Source organism: Gorilla gorilla, chromosome 11, assembly GCF_029281585.2.
Source record: "Gorilla gorilla gorilla isolate KB3781 chromosome 11, NHGRI_mGorGor1-v2.1_pri, whole genome shotgun sequence".
NCBI lineage: Eukaryota > Metazoa > Chordata > Mammalia > Primates > Hominidae > Gorilla > Gorilla gorilla.
The window spans coordinates 93,066,988-93,092,161 of record NC_073235.2 but is presented as its reverse complement, the minus strand read 5'-3'; the positions used below and the strand labels follow the sequence as shown (position 1 = coordinate 93,092,161).

The window sequence follows — 25,174 nt, the reverse complement described above, 5'->3', positions numbered from 1 at the left end:
CCCTCCTCCCCCTCCCCCGCCCGCCTCCGCCGCCTCCACTCCCCCACCCCGCGCTGTCACATTGGGAGATTCCGCTCTTGCTACATTCGCCGCTCCGGCTCCCGCCCACGCGCGGCCGAGTGACGCAGATGCCGGCGTGGGCCGCCGCCGGGCGGGGGCGGGGGCGGCCGCTGGGCCCGGGGCTCGGCCCCTTCCCGCCGCCCCCTCCGCGGAATCCGGAGGACGGCCCATTCACACGGCAGCTGGGAGGAACCAAGTGGGCGCCGGGAGTGGGCGGCTCCCGCGAGTCCCGCTCCGGGCGCGGGGAGGGGACGACAAGGAGGGAGACGGGTGGGGGACGCCGCCTCCGGCCTGCTCTCCAGCTGCGGAGTGAACTGGGAAGGTTTGCAATTAAAAAAAAAATTATGTGTGAGGTTCCCGATATAGTATTTCAAAGAGCACACCCGCCAAATCCAACATCCTCTAGGAGGCTGACTTTAAAAAAAAAAAACAAAAAAAAAACAAAAAACAGCGCGCCGGGCTCCCCTGGCCCCCGCAGGCTCGGGGCAGAGGCGGGGAGGCAGGTGGTCCAGGTGCGCCCCTGCCCGGGGGGGGCGAGGCGTCCGGCGGGAAGGCTGCAGCGACCGCATGGAGGAAGGGGCGACAGGTGCGCGGCGCTGGAAGAACCGGCGGCTGGGAGAGCATCTCTGCCTCGCCCATCTTGCCCCCTCCCCACCTCCGCTCTGGCGTTGGGACGGGAGGAGGAGGGAGGAATGGAACCAGGGAGTCCGAAGTACAGCTTTGACAACTGTCGCGCTGGCCGGGTAATTTAATTCCAACCTTTTTAACCTCCTGAAAATCTGCCTTTTATTTTACTGTTTAATGTTTTTTGTGTCCATGGTGTAGAAAAACTACGGCGCTAGTATAGTGCTGGTGTGTTAAATTAGAGTTCCCAAGGCACAATATAGAATTTTTTGGTTTGCATAAACTTTGCTAACCAAAGTATTAAAGCACCTTCAAAAATGTACTTAGGCTGGCCAGGGCTCACGCCTGTAATCCCAGCACTGTGGGAGGCCGAGGCGGGCGGATCACCTGAGGTCCGGAGTTGGACACCAGCCTGGCTAACGTGGTGAAATCCCGTCTCTACAAAAAATACAAAATTAGCCGGGCGTGGTGGCGCATGCCTGACATCCCAGCTGCTTGGGAGGCTGAGGCGGGAGAATAGCTTGAACCCGGGAGGCGGAGGTTGCAGTGAGCCAAGATCGTGCCATTGCGCTCGAGCTTGGGCAACAAGAGCGAAACTCCGTCTCAAAAAAAAAAAGAAAAGAAAAGAAAAGAAAAATGTATTTAAGCTATTGCCAAAAAAATCTTGGAAGTCTGTCTTTTAAATCTATATTTCAATTCTTTGCAAAAAATGGAAAAATTAAAGAATTTTAGCATTGTGTTCTTGAAGATTAGAGAACATTCATTAATATAAAACTACTGCAAAGACAGGTAGAATCCCATTTTAACATACACATAAAAATCCAGTTTTATAGGAGGCCATTCCCACACCCTGGCTGGCCTCCCAGAGTGTGCCTACTTCGCTGATGGGGATACAAGGCATTCTTTGAGATGGGAAATTCTTCAAACCACATCTTTATGTTGCAGCAATGGATAGGATGATGATGATGATATTGAAAGAAAAAGACTTTAATAAAGTACAGAACCTTTTTTTTCTTTTTGCGAAATCATGTTATAGAAATGAGTAATGCCGCAATGGAATACATATAATTAAAGTTAAATCTTTTTCTTCAGTATTAGTGACAGGTTTTGTCTGGAGTAGATGAGTTGATATTTCAAATGAATAAGTCTGCTTAATTCCTGAAATTCTTTAACTGCAGAAATCACTGCTGGAAGTTTCTCTTAGTCTCCCTAATTGTCACGGTTTTTGCAGCTGTGGATCCTGTTCTACTAAAGAGAAAGTTAGATGGTCATGTTAAAGACGATTTAGGCAATTTCTTGGCTGATGGGGAAGGTAATGTTCAGGCAACGAAATCTGCAAAATTCTCTTCTAATTGCTCTGTGGAATCTTGATGTTTTGCAAACACTCTTGGTTCTGAACAGCTAGAAAAAAAGAACTTTTTTCCGTAAAGATGTATAATCACTGATTCATGAGTCACGAAATGAGTGGTCTTACCTGAACTATTGAGCCTTCAAGTGGAATTGTTTCCAGAGTTGGAAGAAACAACATTAAATCCTCTTTCCAAGCTTGTCTGTGTCTGGCTGAACATGATGCTGAAAAGGAAATGTGTCAGGACAGATACTTTTTCTTCTGAGTTGTATCTGGTTTCTACAGTTAAACAGTGGAATCTATCCTTGTTTGTTTTCTGGGCACATTTAGATAGTGTATTCTTCCCACATTAAGAATGGCATTTTTGGCCCACTTTACTTTGCCTTAAATGCCCTGTGGTGCTGGGGGAAGTGGTGGGAGGAAGGAAAATGAAGGAAAGATAAAATTTTAAGCTTTTAAGCATCCAATTCTGTATGTCTGTATGACAACACTGTAGTCAATATGGTAGCTCAAAAAGAACTGAAGCATTCGCCTGTATCTGAGACAAGTCAGACGATGGATTCTTTTTTTCCACCTTACCAGGTTTTGTCACTCATGCCATCCCTAATACCTCCTCCCGACTCCAGCACACACACAGTCTTCTCCCACTCCCACGCCCTGAGGATTTGTTAGAGGAAAGCAAAGAGATTCACATTCCATCCTGGAAGGTAACAATTATGGTGTCTGATTATCCTCTGAAGGCCCTCTGGAAGAGATCAAACAGTTTCAAGGCTTTAGACTGTTCTTGGAGGCATCCCAGACAGGTGTAAGAATGTGGTAACACAAATAGTTCCCATTCAGACCACTTTGGATATCTTTTGTTAAACGTCCATGCAATAGTTTTGGTTTCTCCTGGTGTGATTTTATTATAAATACCTGTATATTGAAATTATTCATTTATTCACTACAGCTTGTTGAGCACCAAGAATGTGCCAGGTTTAGGGCTGGATGCTTGGAACACAAAGACAAGTAAGTCATGGATGGTTCCCTGCCCCCAGGGCTTTGCTATAAAACAGTGAAAATAAGGAGAACAGAAGGAAGTCTAAAAGACAAAGGAAAATGTTTTGTCTCTGTTTATAGTTTTGATTGTCTTTTCATGCACTCTAAAAGATGAATATAAAAACTACTAAGGAATGAGACTATATTATTTTTGTAATACTTCGTCGAATGCAAATAGTAAAATAAAAATAATTTTCTTATAAATGGAAAATCACATTTCATGTTACATTTCATTAAGAGCCTAAAGGACACGAATGTAATTTCCAAGAGGGCAGAATTTTTTATTCACTGCTGTATATTCAGTGGCTAGAACATTGGCTGACGCATACTAGTCACTTAATAAATATTTGCTGAATAAATGAAATGGAAAATATGAACTAGCAGAATTTTGTATTTTGTAGATGTTATTAGTATGAATTGTATTTCCTAATAGAAGTGTCTAAAATATGTGATGCCTACTTCTGATTAAATATATAATATTTTCAATAAAATATTAAGAGTTAGAATATGTTTTGAAGCAGTGTGTAAATTGTGAAGTAATTTTAGAATGTTCCTAAAGTAATTCATATTAGATTTTTAGGCACAAAATTTATTTTTAAATAAATTACAAAGGGTTAATAAATACACCAGATTCTGAATTTTTAACACCATTTGGAAAGTGGTCTGAGAAATATATCAAATTCTGTTTTTTATCTATTATTCATGTGTTTATTCTTAACTCTATCTCTTGCAAATATCATCCCAGGCTTATTCCTTATATATAAAAGTAAGGGCAAGACAGAGCTACTTCTGATGTCTTAAATAAATATCACTTGTATGGTTTTAAATTTTGAAAACACTTTTTAAAAAATTTGAAAGCCTTCTTGACTTAGTTTTTGTTTTTACCTGTTAGGAGTAGATTTGGGAGAAGCTTATTTTACAGGCCTGTTCATAATTTTAATCCGTGTTGTAGAGTGTGTCACAGTATACAGCCAAATCACCAGGTGTATTTCCCCTCTCAGAAAACCAGATTTCCTCTCTCAAGTTGTGTGTGTGTTTTTTTTTAACTTTTATTTTAGGTTCTGGGGCACATGTGGTTTGTTACATAGGTAAACTTGTGTCACTGGGGTTCATTGTACAGATTAATTCATAACCCAGGTATTAAGCCCACTACCCAATAGTTGTCCTTTCTGCCTCTCTCCCTCCTCCCACCCCTCACCCTCAAGTAGACCCCGGTGTCTGTTGTTTCCTTCTTCGTGTCCATGAGTTCTTATCATTTAGCTCCCACTTGTAAGTGAGAGCATGAGGTATTTGATTTTCTGTTCCTGTGTTAGTTTGCTAAGGATAACAGCCTCCAGCTCCATCCATGTTCCCACAAAAGACATGAACCTGTTCTTTTTTATGGCTGCTCTCAGGTTTAAAAATTAGAGAAAGAGAATAATTTTTTTTCTGCTTCTGAATGGAAGTTGTAATTCATGGAAAATAGAATATAATGTATGCCACTGACAATATACAGTCAGTATATATGACACACCTTTGAACACAAAACCAGTCAATGGTAAATGAACACTGCTCCTTCACATTGTCTTCTGATGGCTCTGTCAAAGTACAGAAGCATGCTGAGATGATTCGAGATGGAAGATGCTCGTTGGCATTAAATAGCAGTAAACCACATACTGAACAAGCTATTCCCTTTTCAATTCTTTCAGTCCTTCGAAGGAGGAAATTTAAATTGGTGCCAGTATGTCTGTAATCCTTCTAATACTTGCTGAATTCTGTTTTTTTTTTTTTTTGTTGTTTTTTTTTTTTTTTTTTACAATGAGGAAACAGGCTTCAGCTCAGAGCCTTGGCAGGCCTCAGTATATAGCTAGAATTTAATAGCACTGTTTTCCTTGTATTTGTTTTTATGGTTATCTTCCACTGAGGCAAATGAGATTCATTATGCATTTAGAATAACGATCTCAAAATACCTTTTAAATAGATTTCCTTGAGCAAAGACCCTTAATTTTAAAATGAGAACTATTAAGTAAACTCTTTTTTTTTGTTGTTTTTGTTTTTGAGACAGGGTCTCACTCTTGTCACCCAGGCTGGCGTACAGTGGCACAATCATGGCTTTCACTGAAGCCTCAACCTCCCAGGCTCCAGTGATCTTCCCACCTCAGTCTACTAAGTAGCTGAAACTATAGGCATGCCACCATGCCCGGCTAATTTTTCTATTTTTTATAGAAACGGGATTTCACCATGTTGGCCAGACTGGTGTCGAACTCCTGGGCTGAAGCTCACCTCCCAAGGATAAATGCTATTTTAGTGGTGCAAGAAAATAATAACTAACATGTATCGAGTACCTAATAAGTGCTGTAGCACTTTATCAGTATTAATTCATCTGATCCTCGCAACAGTGCTATAAAGTATGCACTATTATTCACTTCATTCTCTGGTAGAACTGAGGAAGCTGAAATATGGGGTACTAAAATTACCTGTTTAAGTAAAATGGGAGAGCCAGGCTTTGAGGCCAAGATCTGTGTCCCACAGCCCATGTCTGGACCATTAAACAGATAGCTCTAAGCAGCCAAGTCAGTGCTGGAGGTTTCAGAAACACTGACACAAGTGTTTCTCCTATCTTTAAAAGTCCAGTTTAACTTCCTTGAAGATCACCGTGAGCTCCATTTCCCTCAGTAGCTTCTGCTTTCCCTAACTCCCATTCCACTTCTCTTTGGTACCACATGGAAGGCTTATAGTTATTTATGCATCTTTAGTTACTTAATTATGTTCATCCTAAGTATACAGTAAGCCCCCTTGGAAGGAGCAACTATGTGTTATACTTCTCTTGAATTCAGTAAATATATGTTTAAAAGGGGTTTTAAGAAATTGTTATTAAAACTGCTCAATGATTAGTGCATTATTTTAGCATTTGCAAAAATAGGGGATTCTTTTGACCAAAAAAAAAAAAAAAACCCTAACCATTTCCACTTTGTGAAACTAAAAAAAAGTTTTCAGTGAAAAAAAAAAAAATGTAAGAAGTTGGTAGTGATTTTGACATTTGAATGAAAATTTCACTGAAAGAGCATTAATTTATTATTTTCGGAAAGATTTCTTACTTTAAAATGCTTCAGTAATTCCAAACAAAAGAATAGATTTAAAATGTTCTTAGAGGAGAGGAAGAATAACATTATGGCTTATGACCTACAAGATCTAAGATACAATATAATTCTCATCTATTATTGCCTCAGAACAATTCTATACTTAACAAATTTTCCACTCTGTGTGGTGGTAGCCCTACAATTAACTGAGTCATGTACAATATTCATATTACCAGAAATATAATTAAAATTTCCCTTATTTTGCGATATGAAATTCAAAGCTTTGGAAGTGTATTGTAGACTAAATAAACTTTTAAATGCATGGAAATTTGAGTATTTTTAAATATATAGAGATTATAAACAAGTTTCTTAAAGACAAGTTAATAGGAATATATAATAACTCATAATTTCAAGAGCCACGACTTTAAAAGTAGCTGCTCTTCTGAAAAATAAGCAAACCTTTATCCATTGTATTTTATTACAAGATACTATAGAATTTTAAGGTATAAAGGATTATAAAGTTTACCTAGTTCATCCTCTTTTGTATATTCAAAATATATTCAAATACCTTGCAGAAATTCATCATACAACTAGTTTAGTTTCCAATTGCTTATTTCTTTATAAGTTGGTTATTTTGAACTTATAATGCAATCTCTGTTGTAAGAAAAAACAAACAACAACAACAAAAAAAACCCGAGATGGTTAGATTCCCAGGATGGGCTACCAGTGCTTATAAAATACAAGTGAAAATACAAGTATTACAAACTTTGGGGGGATTAGGTGGGATCCTAGAAATCATCTAATCCAATTGACTTCTACAGATAAGCAAATTTATACTACACATTGCTTATAGAAAGAGCAGAAAAGTATATTAGGCAGTAAGTACAACCAAACATTTAATTGACTGAATAGTAATTGTGGTTAAAATCTGTGTTTAAGACAGAAGAAATGTAAATGGAAACTTTTGAAAAGACTTTCTTAAGAGAATTTCGGGAAATTTTTTAAGGATTAGAGCCTTGTTTTTCTTTCTCTTCTATCCCCTATCTTTGGCAACAGTGGTTAAAACTCCGCAACTCTATCTTCTCTTCCCACTCCTTCCCTTTTCTCCCAGCATCCACTGTGCAGGACTTGTATAGTTAACTGATCTGTAACACTGTTTTAGGTCTCAGCCACACTGGCTACTGTCCGCTCATTCCTGGCCATTAATAATTGTCTGTTAACAACACAAGCCAGGGTGGAGAGTAGGTTAAAGTGCTCTGCTCCCCATCTCTGGAATGTATTCAAACCGTCTTCCACTGCACACTGCATTCTTGGCCACCTTGTTCCTCACAGTCCCAGCTTTGGCTTTACCCTTCTCCACCCTGTTTGCTGAGATGAATGTCAAGTCTGTGCCCACTCTCCCAGCTCAGTCTCTGGGCTTATCTCTTCCTCTAGGTCTACACTGCAGCCAAAGGACCCAGTAGCTGGAGTACCCCTGTGAAGCACTCCTCATGAGGGTGGATGGAGGATTTTGTTTGTTTCCTTTACAAAGGTGTGTGACTTGTCAGCCAAGATGTTGGCTTTTTCATGAAAGGAGCAAGGAAATAGGAAGAGAGCATGTTAAGGAAGAGAGCCCTTCTTGAAGCAAATGGGCAAGAATTGGAAGGAAGTGGGGAAAGAGGATGGAGATTACAGAAGATGTGTCTGTACTTATGAGAAGTGACTAAAGTAGATATAACTATTTTGGGAGAAGTGAAAAGCCAAAGAAAAAGTACCAAGTACAGGGCTCCCCTGAAAAAAAATGGAAAGAAAAGGCAGAGGGGGCAAAGAAGAGATCATCCTCACATAAACTCCTCTAAACCAGCCTCTTGACGTGGGACAGATGGGAGTGTTGGGATGGAGTAGTTGGGACGGATCTGCAGGGAGAAGGGGCAGAGAAACAGCAGCCAGTCTTCTCTCTTCGCTTGGATTGCAAGAGGTAAGTGTCAGGAAAAGGAAAGAAAAGCAGAATGGGTTCAAAAACTACCCCAGCACACCAAATACTTTACCATGCTGATTCAGGTAGAATCCTAAGTTGCCATATCACCCATCTAGCTAAAAAAAAAAAAAAAAAATTGAATGTGTTAATATTGATGAGTTGGCGAATTGTCACAACAAATTACCACAACAAATTACTCAACACTGCCTTCTAGGAGCAGATACTTTGAAAGGACAATGCATATATCCTACAATGAGGGACTTTTAAACTACTGAAATACAGATAAACATAGTTCCGTTTGCATATAACTGCAAAGTTACATCTTTACAGTTTGAATTATATTGTCTTGTACCTGGACTTATACATCATGACTCAGCTTACCCAGGACTGGCAATAATATGTGGTAGTCAAAAACTTTAAAGTTTTCTATCTATTATTGTAGTTTTTCATTCCTTACTATAAGTTTCTCATAGTGGCAGAATAAGGGTTTTTTCCAACTATAAATTATATTCCTTAAATAAACTGTTCCAAATAATCACAGTGTTGCAGAGGTTAGGGGCTCATGATTGCTGGTAAAAAAAATAACCTTTAGAACAGTAGTTTGGCAAGTCGAACCAAGAGTTGCAACATGTCCATATGATTTCAGCCAACAAATTCACTTCTAAGATATTATGCTAAGTTTATACATTTTTATTACAACATTATTTGTGAAATGGAAAAAAATAAAAAATAATGTATTAAATAAGATAGCTATATGATGGAATATATTCAATTAATATTTAATAATATTGAGAAATGCTCATAATGTTATGGGTAAAACTAGAACAGAGCAAAACAACCTGTAATCTCTCTACCCAAATAAACATGGAAGGAAATTTACTAAATGTTAGCAGTAATTATCTCTGGGTGATGGTATTATAGATAGTTTTTATTTTCTTCTTTATGCTTTTTTTCAATTTTCAAAAATTTTGGCCAGGCACAGTGGCTCACGGCTGTAATCCTAGCACTTTGGGAGGCCGAGGTGGGCGGATCACGAGGTCAGGAGATCGAGACCATTCTGGCTAACATGGTGAAGCCACGTCTCTACTAAAAATACAAAAAATTAGCTGGGCATGGTGGCATGCGCCTGTAGTTCCAGCTCCTCAGGAGGCTGAAGCAGGAGAATCACTTGAACCCGGGAGGCTGAGGTTGCAGTAAGCTGAGATCGTGCCACTGCACTCCAGCCTAGGTGACAGAGTGAGACTCCGTCAAAAAACAAAAACAAACAAAAAAAAACTCAACAATAAACATGCATTACTTTGAAAATCAGGAAAAAAATAAATGTTACTTAACAAAGATCCTGCTTCAAAAGCAGTTTACAAATAAAAATGAAAACCAAATTGTATGTATTTATCCACTTGTTTGCAGAGGGCAACAAAAACCAGGAGGTCAACAAAAACTGCGAGCTAACAAGTATGTGTCAAGCACTTAATGTCATCTGTCCCAAAATTGTTTTTATCCACTTGTTTGCAGAGGGCAACAAAAACCAGGAGGTCAACAAAATCTGGGAGCTAAAAAGTATGTGTCAAGCACTTTAATATCATCTGTCCTGTATAACTACATGTCTTGAGGGTCTACCATCTGACACATGGTAGACCCTCAAGGCATAGATACCCCACCACACCAAATTCTTTGACCATGCTGATTCAGATGCCATCCTGAGTTGCCTTATCACCCAACTAGCTACAAAAAAAATTGAATGTGTTAATATTGATTTTATATATATTTATGGATATAGAGCTGGCTTGAACTGCTTTAATCTGATGTCACTAATAGTCTATTTTCCTTATTAATCATTCAAGCATGTATCTCTTTATATCTTCTTAAGGATCCTCCTGTTCCAGGGACCTATGCAGTCCCAGAGCTTTTGCAGTTCAAAATGTGACGTTCACTGGGCTTTCACACCCAGTGACAGAACTGGCATCTGGGCCACATCTGATGCCCTGTTTGTTTGTTCCGGTCCTTGTTTAGCTGCAGAAAACTGGCCCACCAGGTGCCAAACTGGTCCAGTGCTGCTTGAGACCCATCTGCTGCTCTGGTTCCTTAGCGGGGGAGAGCAGAGCCCACTTTCTCTGAGACTGCAGTTCTTTCTTCATTTTGCAGATGCAAGCATCTCCCAAGTGTGGGCTCCAGACCTGCCTTGATCATCTCCACTCAAAGCTGCCCTCACCCCTTCCCCAGGTATCAAACCACCAGTGATGGCTCTCTTTCAGACCCATACAGTAGAAGGGGCCAAAATTTATTAACTACTTTTTGATTTTAAATTTTGCTTTACAATATCTTTTCCAGCCTCAGTAGATTTGAAGTGATGCTCATTTCTGTCCTTCCACCCTCTCAGTTTGCCCAACAGTCAAGGTTCGTTTTCGTCAGGACTATTGACATTGCTGTGAAGTTTCCTGTGGCAGGCTGCCCAGATGCTTCTGTCCAGATCCTCTGAGCACCAAGCAGTTACACAAGGCCCCTCTGTGTGGCTTATTGTCGCCTTCCACTCCCACTCACATACTGTGGATGGATAGGAGTTTTGATGCTAAGGTCAAAAATAGGCAGGTTACTTACTTAAAAGGTGGCATTTTGCAAGCAGAATGGATACTCAGAGAAGAAGATGGACAATGTGAGGACAATCAGAGGCAGGAAAAGATGTAAGGAATTTGGAACAGTCCAGGCTCCCCATGCAGCACAGTGGTCTGACAACTGGGAGTCCTCTCTGAGAAAGAAGGGAAGGCTCAGTGCTGCTGGGAGCACTCTGATTGCTCCTTGCTCTGTAGGCTCTGGCAGCCCTTCACACAACATCACTAGCTCCCCCGCTCCCGCTCCTGCAGTGTTTCATCCCTCTTTCTTCACTTACTTTCACCTCCCTCTCGGGCACCTAGTGTGTTACTGATGTCTGCATTTGTTTCCTGACAAGGAAGAATGTGATCTCATCCAAATATACCCAGAGGTATTAAGGTTGCAGTGTGCTACTTTTCCTAAGATGTTTATACCTGGAGACTATTTGCTTGTTCAACAATTAAGCACTGACTGAGGGATACACACTAAGCCTATAAGCACAAGAAAATTAAATCTCTGCCCTATTTCCTGGTCTAGAAAGCGGAATACACATGTAAACAACAACTTGCACACATTATAAGATGTTCTTAGTCACACAAAGAAAGAGTGATGGTTCTGGTTTGGGTAGGGCAGAGGGGTGAAAGTCAGTAGGCCTTGTAAGCAAGCAACAATTGGACAGGTCTGGAAGGATGAAATTAATAGACTCAGGAAGTGCAGGCACTCCCCAGCAAGTACAGAAGCACAGAGGCAGTGAGGCAGCATAAACATGAGCAGTAACTTAGGGAAATTATTGTGAAATGAAGCATAACTGATTCCAAATGACTTGAGAATTACATGTGAAGAGGTCAGAGGCAGAAGATGAAATTGTAGAGACCAAATTGTGCAGGAGCCACCTCTGACACGCTGAGCAGTGTGGACTTTATCTTGTAGCTGTAGTTCTCACCACCAGTGAGTGCAAGAATCAAGCTGTGAGTGTCAGACATGAGAATAGTAGATACAACTAAGAGAAGAGAGAAATGATTGAAAGGGGAACAAAGGGGCTTCTGAAGTGCTGGCAAGCAAGGCCCTCTTTCTTGTTCTGGACCATGGTTATGTGGATGTTCACTTTGTAATCATTGAACTGCACATTTATGCTTTCCGTACTTACTGTACACTATACTTCTCAATTGTGAAAAAGTATTTTTAAGAAATTCAAGCTGGATTATTTATTGAAAACAGATTCCAGGATCTCCCTGTCAGACATACTGATTAAGTAGGCCTGGGCTGGCACTTGGGAAATCTGTACTTTTTAAATGATTACTTTAGTGAAGGATCTGAAGCCAGAAGGGACCCCTAGACCACACTTGGAGAATACTGCTAGCCCTTTTGGGGAGCCATCCAAAAGATTTAAGCAAGATGCTAAGAACAGAGATTTGTCTGTCTGAATGTTCTGGATAAAGGGGGAGGAAGAAGTTGAGGGTGGCCTCCACCTTATGCCTTAGCACTTGCAGGTTCTGTGTCCCATTCCTTTTGTGTTTTTAAGAGATGTGACAAATAAGGTGCTAATGACTTATAAGTACTAAATATGATTTTTGAGATGTGTTTTCTTTTGGAGTTTTCTTAAATATGAAAATTTTGGACTTCAGCACTTTAGTAGCTGAATTTGAGACATGGAACAAGCCCCTGGGGTAGATATTCTGGGGTAGGGAGCAACTTTGTAGAATTTCTTAAATGAGGGCATTCTCAGCCTGTGAGTCACAGTTGTTCCGCTACTGACCTACCGTCATTACGACATACGCTTAGTGATGATTGATTTGCATGGATGCAGTTAAATTCATTTTCTTATGCCCCTGTATAATCAGAGGGATATTTTTGAGACTTAAAGCCTCCAATATGGTATTCTTCCAAACTTTAATCCTTCTGAAAAAATATAACAAGTTTTGTTGCAAAGTTTTTCCTTTGCTGCTGACAGTGATGGAAATAGAAAGAGGAAACCTTACTTGGCCTTAAGCAGAGAATGAGAAAATCCAAAAATCTGACACAAAATTTGCACAGATTTTTTTTCCTCATAATTAAAGTACTAAGGAAATGCCATAAGATGATTCTTTGTGAGCAGAGCTCATCCATTCATCAGATCAGTAAAAATTTTAAAGTCTGACAGCACAAAGTGTTGGCTAGGATTAAGAACATAGAAACTGCCTTTAATTCCAATATTTTGGGAGGCCAAGGCAGGAGGATCACCTGAGTCCAGGAGTTAGCAACCAGCCTGAGCAATATAGTGAGATCCCGTCTCTACAAAAAATAAAAACTTAACCAGGCATGATGGCACATGCCTGTGGTTCCACCTAGTGGGGAGGCTGAAGTAGGAGGATTGCTTAAGTCTGGAGTCCAAGGCTGCCGTGAGCTATAATCATGCCTCTGCATTCCAGCCTGGGCTGCAGAGTGAGAGACTGTCTCAAAAAACAAACAACATAGGAACTTACTTCTGTTAAGAGTATAAATTGGTACAAACACTTTGGAGAGCGATTTGGCGGTATTTAGTCAAGTTAAAGGTGTGCATACTCTGACCCAGAAATTGCACTCCTAGGTATAGTCTCTGAGAAGCTCTCTTACCTGTGCCCAAGGAGATACATACAAGAATATTCACAGCAGCATAGAAAAAAATAGGAAATGATGTATATTAGATCAACAGAAGAATTTATGGGTAAATTGTGAAATATTCAATGAATATAGCTCTGAAAATGAATGAAATAGATATGCACATCTCCCATGGAAGAATCTCACAAACAAGATGTTGATCAAGTTGACCAAAAATCAAGTTGCAAGACCAGACACAGTGGCTCATGCCTGTAAATTGGGAGCACTTTGGGAGGCCAAGGCAGGAAGACTTCTTGAGGCCAAGAGTTTGAGACCAGCCTGAACAACATAGCAAGGCCCTGCTCTACAAAAAATAAAATTAGCCAAGCCTTGGTGGTACATGCCCATGGTCCTAGCTACTCAGGAGGCTGAGGTGGGAGGATTTCTTGAGCCCAAGAGTTGTAGGCTGCAGTGAGCTATGACTGCACCAATGCACTCCATTCTGGGTGACAGAGCAAGACTCTTGTCTCTTAAAAAAAGATTGCAGATGAATGTGTAGACTATATTTCTATCTAGGTTAAAAACTTGCAAATGCTATTGTTGTGTGGGAAACAACAACCATTGTTGCTGCAATGGTAGCCTGTAAGTACACTAACAGGCAAGCTATTCAAGGGATCACAGAACAAGAAAGGCTTATGGACCAAAACAAAATCCTCAAATCACGTGGCTTATTAAATCAATTAAAAACACACCATAAGAAGCTAGGTGAAAGACATGGAGGGGGTTAACACATTTAAGATGTGTCACAGGAGGCAGGGTGGAAAGATGACAACACCTGAATCCTCAGTCCTGTCTCTCCCTGCCACATCAGCCTTCCTAACCAAGGGTTTGCTTGCAAAGATCAGAGTTGAGATTTAACCAAAGCAGCCTAACAGACGGGTGTTTAGGGTCAAAACACACAGTTGCTCTAAAGTCTTGGGAGCAAAGTGGGTCTGGCTGACAGCAGTAGCTCATCAGTTAACCTCATGAACAGCTATGGATTTTATTTATATTTCTTTTGCAGAGGATATGAGGAGCCAACGGTTGGCCAGATTAAAACCTTTTGAATAGGGAATGCCTGATATGCCTTAAGTATCTTCAGTGCGTCATGAAAGTTGGATGATTCAGGGCCTCACGTGTATCATGACTATTAGGTGTTTCTTGTTCTTTCCATCTCTTTCTAATTATGTTCATTACGCAAATGCACTACTACATTTTGTAGGAATTTTGCTTGTTTCATAAGCTACTTGCTTCAATTCTTAGTTTCATTTTTTTCTCCCTATGTGTTTATTTCTCTTATTTTGTATAGCAGAATTGAATATTCTTAAATAATTCAACAAACACACATTATAAATACATATGTAATATGGTTAAAATAAAAATAAATGCTTAGAAAGATTAATCCCCAAGTTCAGGATTTGCCTAACTATGGTAGAGGCATAAAGGGGTGCATTAAGGATGGAATTTACAGGACTTCAGTTATATTGGTAATGTTTTGTTTCTTAATATGGATGCTGGGTATGTGGGTGTTTATTATATTATTATTTATAATTTTATGCATCTGAACTTTTTAAAAATAAATTTAAGAAAAGTTTGAAATAGTAAATACCTGGAGTCTTACAACAGACATTTGATACTTTTTTTTAAGACACAGAATCTTGCTTTGTTGCCCAGGCTGGAGAGAAGTGGCACAATCATAGCTCACTGTAACCTCAAACTCCTGGGTTCAAGCGATTTTCCTGCCTCAGCCTCCCAAATAGCTACAACTATAGGCATGTGACCACCATGCCTGGCTAATTTTTTAATTTGTTGTGGAGACAGGGTCTTGCTTTGTTGTTTAGGGTGGCCTTGAATTCCAGGCCTCAGGTGACCCTCCTGTATCAGTCTCCTGAGTCACTGGGATTACAGGTGTGAACCACAGTACCTGGCCTTATCATTTTTTATTTTAATAAAGTTAAAGAATTTGACTAGGCCAACTTAATTGATATGTTATCTCTCTATTGCTAGGTACACACGTGTTTTTTAACAAACATTTGCTGAGTACATACTATTTGCAAGGAAGGCATTGTACCAGTTGACATGGGAGATGAAAAGTTGAATATGGGCTGGGCGCAGTGGCTCATGCCTGTAATCCCAGCACTTTGGGTGGCTGAGGCAGGTGGATCACCTGAGGTCAGGAGTTTGAGACCAGCCTGGCCAACATGGTGAAACCCCGTCTCTACTAAAAATACAAAAATTAGCTGGGCATGGTGGTGGGTGCCTGTAATCCCAGCTACTCAGGAGGCTGAGGCGAGAGAATCACTTGAACCCGAGACGCAGAGGCTACAGTGAGCCAAGATTGCGCCATTGCACTCCAACCTGGGCAACAAGAGCGAAACCCTGTCTCCAAAAAAAAAAAAGGAAAAGTTGAATGCAACAAAATTCTTACTCTCAAGTAGGAATTACTCTCAAACTTTCAATTTAGTCATGGAGTTGACACTACTGCAACAATTAGTACAGTTCAAAGGCATGATATATGTGCCTCAAGTAAAGTACAAATTGTGGGTGGTCCGAGTAGGTGGAGCTTCATTCAGAGGGTGCGATCAGAATGCATTTAAGAGGAAGGTGACATTCGATCTGGACCTTAAAAGAAGTAGATTTCAGCAGGGAAAAATAGGAAGGCATTGCAGGACAAGGAAATACAATGCACAAAGAAGTAAAGAATGGAGTGTTCAGAGCAGCAACGTGTCTAAATTGTTGGATGGGTATGGAAGAGTACTGCAACGGTGGGTGGGAAGGCAAGTTAGGACAAGAGTCCTCTACAGCATTAACAGGTTATCTGTGGATGGGATTATGAAGGATTTTTATTTTCTTCTTTGTAATATTCCGTATATTCTATAATGACCACATATTACTGCTTGGTCATGGATTTTTTTTTAATTGACATAACAGGATTTCATTTGTCGCCTGCCAAGTCATTCCAGTTGCCCCCTTAGTTATGGAAATGTTGGGAATAGAGTTTATCCATCCTTCTGGTATTATGCCATTCTCTGAAACCCAGGGTAAACAAAGTTGGTCCCTAATGAAGTGGTTGGATAATATGAGGATGAAGCCCTGACCATCTGGAAAGGCAAGGACACATATTCTACCCTGCTCTTTTCAAGATTGATCAGGGTAACCTGGCCAAGGCCCATTATCAGAGAACAGTAATGAGGACCTGAAATAAAATTATCATTAGGAATCAGCAAACCTAAGTTGACATCCTGGGATAAATTTAAGGGCTTAGGCATTCTTGTAGGAAGCACAGCATGTGGCTAAGTTAGAAGCTTCTTGGGATCCAGCTACTTTGGTCCTATGCTGAGAATACAGGAAATGGTGACTATCATTGACTGAGAGGGACTCCAAGAGACCTATAATTGTAGGACCCCAGGTTGGGGCCCAACATGGCTAGGCAGGGCCAGATGCAGCAAGGGCATTTGCCACAGCATGGACCATACTTCCACAGAGCCCTGTGAGGCTGCAAGGAAGGAGAGCACTAGTGAAATGGTCAAGCTTCCCACTTCCCTCTAGACCTAGCAATGGAAACACAACTCACCCTTGTCACTCTTTGGATCCAGTAAGACCATAGTGTCTTTTTCTTTTCTTTTCTTTTTTTTTCTTTTTTTGAGACAGGGTCTTACTCCAGTTGCCCAGGCAAGAGTGCAGTGGCGTTATCTCAGTTCATTGCAGCCTCTACCTCCTGAGCTCAGGTGATTCTCCCACCTCAGCCTCCCGAGTAGCTGGAACTACAGATGCGTGCCACCATGCCCAGCTAATTTTTGTATTTTTAGTAGAGATGGGGTTTTGTCATGTTGCCCAGGCTGGTCTTGAACTCCTGGACTCAAGCAACCTGCCTGCCTGGGCTTCCCAAAGTGTTGGGATTACAGGCATGAGCCACCACGCCCAGCCCATGGTGTCTTTGGACAATTTGGGGAAAGTCTATATTGGACTGTCTCCTGATAGGGTAAGTGAGGATTTGAGAAATTAATTACAAAAATAAAAGTCATGACTATAACAATAAAGTGGTTTTGTGGATTAGGTTATACAGTATTGATCTATATTATCCAAATATTCTGCAATCAACATGTGTTAATATATAATCTGAAAGAAGTTGCTTTTATAAGTCTTATTCTAAATTACCAAATTAGCTTTAAAATATAACATATGCTCTTTGGTACATATTCAAAATAAAAGTAGTAAAATATTAATATAAAGTTTTTTTTACATTGATCTTATAAAACCACTTGATCTTGTAACTGGTCTCTGACAATGTCTAAGGTTTGTTTCCTTGACCAAAAGGGCTTTGCTGTACTGTCAACACTGACAGCCTAATTAAAAATGCAACACGATTGTAGCAAAGTTGATGGTGTCCTGTAAGGCCCATTCCACACAACCAGCAAAGTGAAGCTATGTTGTGTGATCATCCTGCTGTTTTCTAATCTATTTCCTTTGGTTGGATATGCAAGCATCTTGGAAACAGTTTCTTCCCCATCTAGAACTCTGCAAGTCTCATACAACATCTTCAAATAATTTAAGTTTGTCATATCTTTAAAATTCTTGAGATTTTTGTAGCTGATACTCACGCTTGGCCTGTTGAAATATTAAACAGATAAAATCTGCAAAGTAGTATTATCATTTTTTATATTTGTTTTTCTGCTGTGTGACTCAGATCTTTTTTTTTTTTTTAATTAGAAACAGGGTCTCACTATGTTGGCCAGGCTGGTCTCAAACTCCTGGCCTCAAGCAATCCTCCTGCCTCAGCCTCCCAAAGCACTACGACTACAGACATGAGCCACTGTACCTGGCCAATATTATGATTTCTCGAACAACACTGAGATTTAAACTGAGTGAAGTTAAATTAGAAAATTCTCTTACTAGTTCAAAAGGTTCATGAAAAAACGGAATTAAAAGATAAAAATAAAGTATATAAACTTCATTTCTCAACATAAACTCCAACAGGTTCAAAACATTTTTATAAGTGATAATAGCCATTTAGTCCATCCCTAAAGAACTGAGGGTTCTGTGAAATTAACCAGGTCAATGTAGTCTTTTTCACATTATTAACTGAAGAAAAAAGATTTAAGGATTTTTTTAGGAAACAAAAAGTCAGAAGGAGCCATATCAGGACTGTAAGGTGGATGCCTAATCATTTATCATCAAAACTCAAAGTATTGCCCTTGTCTGGCGGGGCACGGTGTAATCCCAGCACTTTGGGAGGCCGAGGCGGGCGGATCACAAGGTCAGGAGTTTGAGACTAGCCTGGCCAACATGGTGAAACCCCGTCTCTACTAAAAATACAAAAATTAGCTGGGCATGGTGGTGCTGGCCTGTAATCCCAGCTACTCGGGAGGCTGAGGCAAGAGAATGGCTTGAACCCAGGAGGCAGAAGTTGCAGTGAGACGAGATTGCTCTGGACAACAGAGCGAGACTCCATCTTAAAAACAAAAACAAAAATTGCCCTTGTCTGATGAGAGGAATGAATGAGCAGGAGCATTGTTGTGGTGGAGAACTTTTTGGTGAAGCTTTCCTGGGCATTTTTCTGCTAAAGCTTTGGCTTTCTCAAAACATGCTCATAATAAGCAAATGTTACTGTTCTTTGGCCCTCCAGAAAGTCAACAAGCAAAGTGCCTTGAGCATCCGAAAAAATCCTTCACCACGACCTTGGTTCTTGATGGTCTGCTTGTGCTTTGACTGAAGCACATCCCCCTCTTGGTAGCTATTGCTGTGATTGTGTTTTGTCTTTAGGATTGTACTGGCGAAGCCATGTTTTATTTCCTGTTACAGTTCTTTGAAGAAATGCTCTGAGATTGTTGATCCCACTTGTTTTAAAATTTCCGTCAAAAGCTCTCCTTTTGTCTGCAGCTGATCTGGGCACAACGGTTTTGACACACATCAAATGGAGAATTTGCTCAACTTTAATTTTTCAGTCAGAATTGTGTAAGTGGAACCAACTGAGATGTCTATGGTGTTGGCTGTTGTTTCTGCTGTTAATCATTTGTCCTCTTCAATTAGGGTTCAAACAAGATGAGTTTTAACTCACAAATTGACGTGGATGGTCTGCTGCTCTAGGCTTCAACTTTAACATTGTCTCACCCCTTCTTAAAATGAACTATTCTATTTATAAACTGCTTAGTTTTGGGGGGCATTGTCCCAATAAACTTTTCATTAAAAGTTAATGATTTCATCATTCTTCCAACCAAGCTTCACCAAAAATTTAATGTTTGTTCTTGCTTCAATTTTAGCAGAATTCACGTTGCTCTGATAAGGGACTCCTTACAAACTGATATCTTAGTGCCTCGAACTAGATCCTTTTCAGACATGTTATAACAAGTTAGTACAAGTTTATTTTGGTGCAAAAAATTTTTGACATCTATGCATAGTTTTTTCATAATACGTATTTCAATGAACTTTTTAAAGACCCCTTGTGTAATGTGTTTTACTTGTCTAAGTTCCCTACTAAATTGAAAGCTCATGGGAATCGGGCTGTGTCATGATGGCTTCCAAAACTTCAGCATTTGACCTGGTGCAGAGCATATAGCAGCTGCAAGATAAATTTGATGAATTGTTTTTTGAGGAGGAGTTAGTGAGCAGGGCCAGGCGCAGCTAGGACTGACGCTCTGCACAATTCTGGACCAAAAACATAGCTTTCACTATTTGAATATGTCATCTGTCTAATTCTGGGTTCTTAATTGAGTTTGAGATTCTTGAGATTTTGGATAGTTAAACTCAATGAAAGAATTATGATTGTGCTTTGTGGTCAGAAGCCTTATGGAGTCAACATGTTAGGAGAGGATTTTTGTTGCATGGAAGAGAAACTAACTTCAGGCCAGGCGAGGAAGTAGCACAATCTCCTGGGGGACTAGAACCAAGAGCCAGGAAGCTTCTGGGAAACCGGGAAGCTGGCTTTTTCTCATGTCTATTTTTCTCACTGTAGATTTATTTTTCTTTCTCTCTCTCTTTCACTGCCTGCAGGATCAGCAGATCTGTTTTCACTACCTCAAGGTACACAGCCCCAAACACTGCCCATCCCCAGCTCCCCATGCACATCTTTCCTGTTGGAGAAACCAGGAGAGAGATGAGCATTTCTGTCCCAGTTCCGAACTCCCCAGAGAGATTCTGATGGGCCCAGCTTAGGTCAGGGGATAGTCTTCACTCAAGAGTTCCTGAGATAACAGAGACTGGAGTAGCAGGCATTGCAGAACTGATTTTATAAAGGAAGAACGTGTACCATAAATATTGCTAGTTAAAAGCATGTATACTGTTGAGTTCTACCTCCTCAGAAGTCTAAAAGGTTTCCTTCCTTTGAGGGTGAAGAAGCAGTAACAGGCGTCCTCCATCAGGCCCCTCTCTGTGGGCACCTAGAACACTTCCCATTGACGTCTGCTTCAAGGGGAGGTCACTAAAAGTGCCCCACATGATGCAGCAGACATTTCGCTGGTCCCAGTGCCCTCCCCAAGACCTTCCAGATGGTGAAGTGTTAAGAGTCTAAAATGGAGTAAATGATCTGCAGAAATTCAGTGGTGTCAGAGGAGCCAGTCCAAAGTCACTCGGCTCTAAACGCTGCGATTCTATTATTTTAATGATGCCCAGGAACACAACGAGGCACGACAGACCCAGAGGCAAGTGTGCAGCTGCCAGGGGAGCAGCTGGAGGGACTGCGGGGGGCTGCTGGCCGGCCAGTTCCCAGTGGGAGGAGGGACGCGGTAGGCGCGGGAGGAGGAAGAGCGCAGTGCGAGGGCGGAGCCGCTGTGGCCTGCGCGATGCAGTCTGTTGCGCTCAGCTTATTAGCTTGGCACACGGATAGAAAAATGTACGTTTGAATCTATTTCTGGCTTTCAAATGTGTGAAGAAAACACATAACTTTATTATTTTATTTTTGTAAAGTTAGAGACAGATGCCCCTAAAGCATATGCATTCTATAAGAAATTCCTATTCTTTGGTGGCACATCTTTGGAAGCAAAAATCAAGGACAAATAGGTCATCTCTAAGTTTTCTGCAGGAATATTGGCAATAAAAAGAATAGAGTCAACACTGGTAACTAATGGAGATGAGGGAAACACAATCTGGGAAGATGTTAAGGTTTTTTTTTTTTTTTCCCTAAGAACTTTTAAAGGAAAAACAATGAAGTAAGTGTTGATGTAATATGAATATGTTATTACTTGTTAAGTGCCAAAAATACTGCAGATATAAATAACCTTTTAAAATGTAGTCAAGAAACATTTGAACACTTATAGAAATTCCCTCACCAGAGGTGTTTGGAAATCTTCAAATCTTAATATCCTTTTGTGAATGGTCAGAGTAAATCAGAAATGAAAGAAATCTGGAAAAATAAAAACACATTATCTGTGCAACAAAAGCATTGCTAGAAGGGGTTGTTATGATAAATAGAACTCCAACTGGAGTGCCATATAGTCAAAGAAAAGTCTTATAAAGCAAAATACTGCAAGATTTATTTATTCAGAAACTGTTGTTGAGCACATTCTATGTGCCAGGCACAGTGCTAAGCTTGGGACAACACGGGAAAATAAAATGGACATTGTCCCTGCATGCATGTCCCTCCCCAGGCTTCTGGTGTGTAGAGAAAGTACCATAACTGCCAAATAAGTAAATAGTTGAATGGGGCCTAAGAGATCAGTGTGACATAAAACAAGTGTAGATGTTAATCCATTTCAAAATACTCTTCACAGACTTTCAGTATTCCTATGATTTTCTGGAAATGAGACAGGAAATCAAATAATATTTTTTTGAAGAGCTGAGGTCCAATTTTCAATATGTAATCCAGTTCTTTTCAGGAAGTGTTAATCATGTGATTCCTATTAACATTAAAAACAGTCATCATCCTGTAATACTGACCATCTGTTTCAGATATGGCACGCACACTTGGGAAACCCAGAATAATGGGAACTCAAAACTGTTATTCATTCGAGAGCTCATCAGTCCAAGAAGATGCCACCTTGGTCAGATGTGGATGAGGCATGACTGGACCGACCCTGTGGGCTCGGCACCCACCTGTGCTATAAACTGTTCATGTGAAAACTGTGTGTCCCTGGGTTGTCTGACCTGCAGCTGTACCGCACTTTTAGTACAATGCCTGCCACCCACAGGAGTGTTGTCACAATTGAAGTGAATGCTACAAAGCATTGTGAGCAACTCAAAAGAAGGGTGCTGCTTAACTACCCAAAATTACTATACACCCACAGGTAAAGCTCTCTCTCTCTCTTTCTCTCTCTCTCTCTCTCTCTCTCTCTCTCTCTCTCGACACTCTTAATATGGTAATATAAAAGGGCTTCCTCAGGGTACATTTAAATGTCTGTGTGTGTTTCATTCCATTTGTTATTCATTTTAACTTTTAAATTAATTATTATTTTCAGGATGTTATCCTTGCACTAAAGGAAACCTATTAATTTAATGCTTCTATGTCACTACTATGGACTGAATATTTGTGTCCCCCCAAAATTCATATGTTGAAATCCTAACCCTCAATGTGCTGCATTGGGAGGTGTGGCTTTGGGGAGGTGATTACGTCATGACGACAGAGTCCTCATGAATAAGATTAGTGCCCTTATAAAAGAGACTCAGAGATCTCTTTCACCCCTTTCTGCCATGTAAGGACATAGTCAGAAGACCACAGTCTATAAACTGGTAAGCTGGTCCCTACCAGACACTGAATCTGCATCTTAATCTCGGACTTCCCAGCATCCGGAACTGTGAGAAGTAAGTGTAGTTTAAGCCACCCAGTCTATAGTATTTTTGTTACAGCTGCCTGAATGGAGTAAGACAGTCACCATGTTTGAAAAAGAGACGTATTTGGGTCTCTAGAAGCCGCCTGTCTGTTAATTTATGACTAAAATTAATTTGGTCATGATTTCCTCTCTAAATCTAGATTATTTGGCCATGTGTCAGAAACACATGTTTGGGAATTTATTTGGCTAGATGGCTTGGATTGAAGCCTCAAATTTTAAAAAGAAAGAAAAAAAGCACAACTAAACAGAAGCTAATCAATGTAAATACCTGACAGCATTGAAGCAGCCAGGGATGATGGTGGCCTAAAGCATCGTAGATAGCTGTGTAGCTATCTTTTTCTGTATAGCTTGCTTTTACTTTTCCTTTCTTTCTTTTATAAAATAACAACTTTATTGAGATGTAATTCACATATCAAAAATGCATGCTTTCAACGTGTGCAATTCAGTGTTCTTAGTACATTCACAAAGTTGTGCAACCATTGACACTAGTTCCAGAATATTTTCATTACCTGAAAAAGAAGCCCTATGCTTATTTGCAGTTACCCCATTCCCCCTTTCTGGAGGCCCTGGAAACCATTAATCTACTTTCTGTCTCTACAGACTTGCCTCTTCTGGACAGTTTATATAAATGGAATCATACATTATGTGGATTCTTTCATTCAGCATAACACTTTCAAGGTTCATCTATCTTTTTTCCTTTTTATGGCCAAATAATATTCCATCATATGGCTGTAACACACTCTGTCTGTTCATCAGCTGATGGACATTTGGGTTGTTTCCACATTTTAGCTACTATTAATCATGTTCTGTGAACATGAGTGTACAAGTTCTTGTGTAGACATCTTTTCAGTGCTCTTGGGTGTATACCTAGCACTGGCATTGCTGGGCCATATGGCAACTCAATGGTTAACTTTTTGAGGAACTGCCAAGCTGTTTTCCAAAGTGACTGCATCATTTACATTCTCACCAACGATAAATGAGGATTCAGATTTCCCCACATCCTTGTCAACACTTTTTATTGTCTATCTTTTTGATGATAGATGATTTAATGGATGTGAAGTGGTATCTTGTGGTTTTGGTTTGCATTACCCTAATAACTAATATGGTTGAGAATCTTTTCATGTGATTACTAACCAACCTTTCTTTGTCTCTCCTTCACCCCTACTATTCCCAGCCTCTGGTAACCATGAATCCACTCTCTACCTCCATGAGATCCACATTTAGCTCCCACATATGAATGACAGCATGTGGTATTTGTCTTTCTGTGCTCAGCTTATTTCACTCAACATAATGACCTCCAGGTCCATCCAAGTTGCTGTAAATGAAAGCATTGTATTTTTTATGGCTGAATAATATTCCACCGTGTATATGTACCACATTTTCTTTATCCATTTATCCATTGATGGACACATAGGTTGATTCTATATCTTGGCTATTGTGAATAGAGTAATAAATATGAAAATGTGGATATGTCTTCCATATACTGATTTTCTTTCTTTTGGATAAAATGGATTAAAGACTTAAGTCTTTAGCAGTAGGATTGCTAGATTATATGGCAGCTCTATTTATAATTTTTTTGAGGAACTTCTATACTGTTTTATAGTGACTATACTAACATTCTCATCAACAATGTATGGGCATTCCCCTTTCTCCACATCCTCACCACCATCTGTTGTTTTTTGTCTTTTTTGATAAAAGCCATTTTAATTAGGGTGAGATGATATCTCATTGTGGTTTTGCTTTGCATTTCCCTGATGATTACTGATGTTGACCATTTTTTTAATACCTGTTGGCCATTTGTATGTCTTCTTTTGAGAAATATCTATTTGGGTCTTTTGCCCCCCACTCCTTTTTGGAGATAGGGTCTCACTATGTTGCTCAGGCTTGTCTCCAACTCCCTGGCTCAAGCAATCCTCCTGCTTCAGCCTCCTAAGTAGCTGGGATTACAGATGAGTGCCATGTGCCTGGCTCTGCCCATTCTTTAATCAGATTGTTTTTTGCTATAGAGTTGAATCTGTATATATTCTGCTTATTAATTCCTTGTGAGATGGATAGTTTGCAAATATTTTCTCCCATTCTGTAGGTTGTATCTTCACTTTGCTGATTGTTTCCTTTGCTCTGCAGAGGTTTTGTGTTTTTTAAAAAC

General features: G+C 40.1%; 2 protein-coding genes and 1 long non-coding RNA gene across 9 annotated transcripts in view; 1 reads left to right on the top strand and 2 right to left on the bottom strand.

Moving 5' to 3' along the window:
* The window catches only part of NAB1 (NGFI-A binding protein 1), a 43,896-nt gene extending 43,713 nt beyond the window's left edge, over nucleotides 1-183 (bottom strand). Inside the window, exon 1 of one of the 4 annotated variants that reach the window (XM_055379264.1) lies at nucleotides 61-183. The gene's annotated coding sequence lies outside the window, so the exon portion shown is untranslated. Of the gene's footprint in view, nucleotides 1-47 lie in introns of all 4 variants that reach the window. The other 3 variants (XM_031008526.2, XM_055379265.1, XM_055379271.1) reach the window with 3 other exon arrangements.
* The window catches only part of NEMP2 (nuclear envelope integral membrane protein 2), a 208,083-nt gene that overhangs the window by 450 nt on the left and 182,459 nt on the right, over nucleotides 1-25,174 (top strand). Inside the window, exon 1 of one of the 3 annotated variants that reach the window (XM_063695402.1) lies at nucleotides 20,216-22,485. The exons of 1 other annotated variant lie outside the window; for it this stretch is intronic. In XM_063695402.1, coding sequence (XP_063551472.1) covers nucleotides 22,413-22,485 — 73 coding nt within the window. In that variant the 5' untranslated portion in view covers nucleotides 20,216-22,412. Of the gene's footprint in view, nucleotides 1-20,215; nucleotides 22,486-25,174 lie in introns of those variants that run through there. One more of the 3 variants, XM_063695401.1, reaches the window with a different exon arrangement.
* Nucleotides 7,009-25,174, bottom strand: part of LOC129531918 (uncharacterized) — a 106,986-nt gene continuing 88,820 nt past the window's right edge. The window contains exon 4 of one of the 2 annotated variants that reach the window (XR_010129778.1): nucleotides 7,009-8,202. This is a non-coding gene — a long non-coding RNA (uncharacterized lncRNA). Of the gene's footprint in view, nucleotides 8,203-9,469; nucleotides 10,653-25,174 lie in introns of those variants that run through there. The other variant, XR_010129779.1, reaches the window with a different exon arrangement.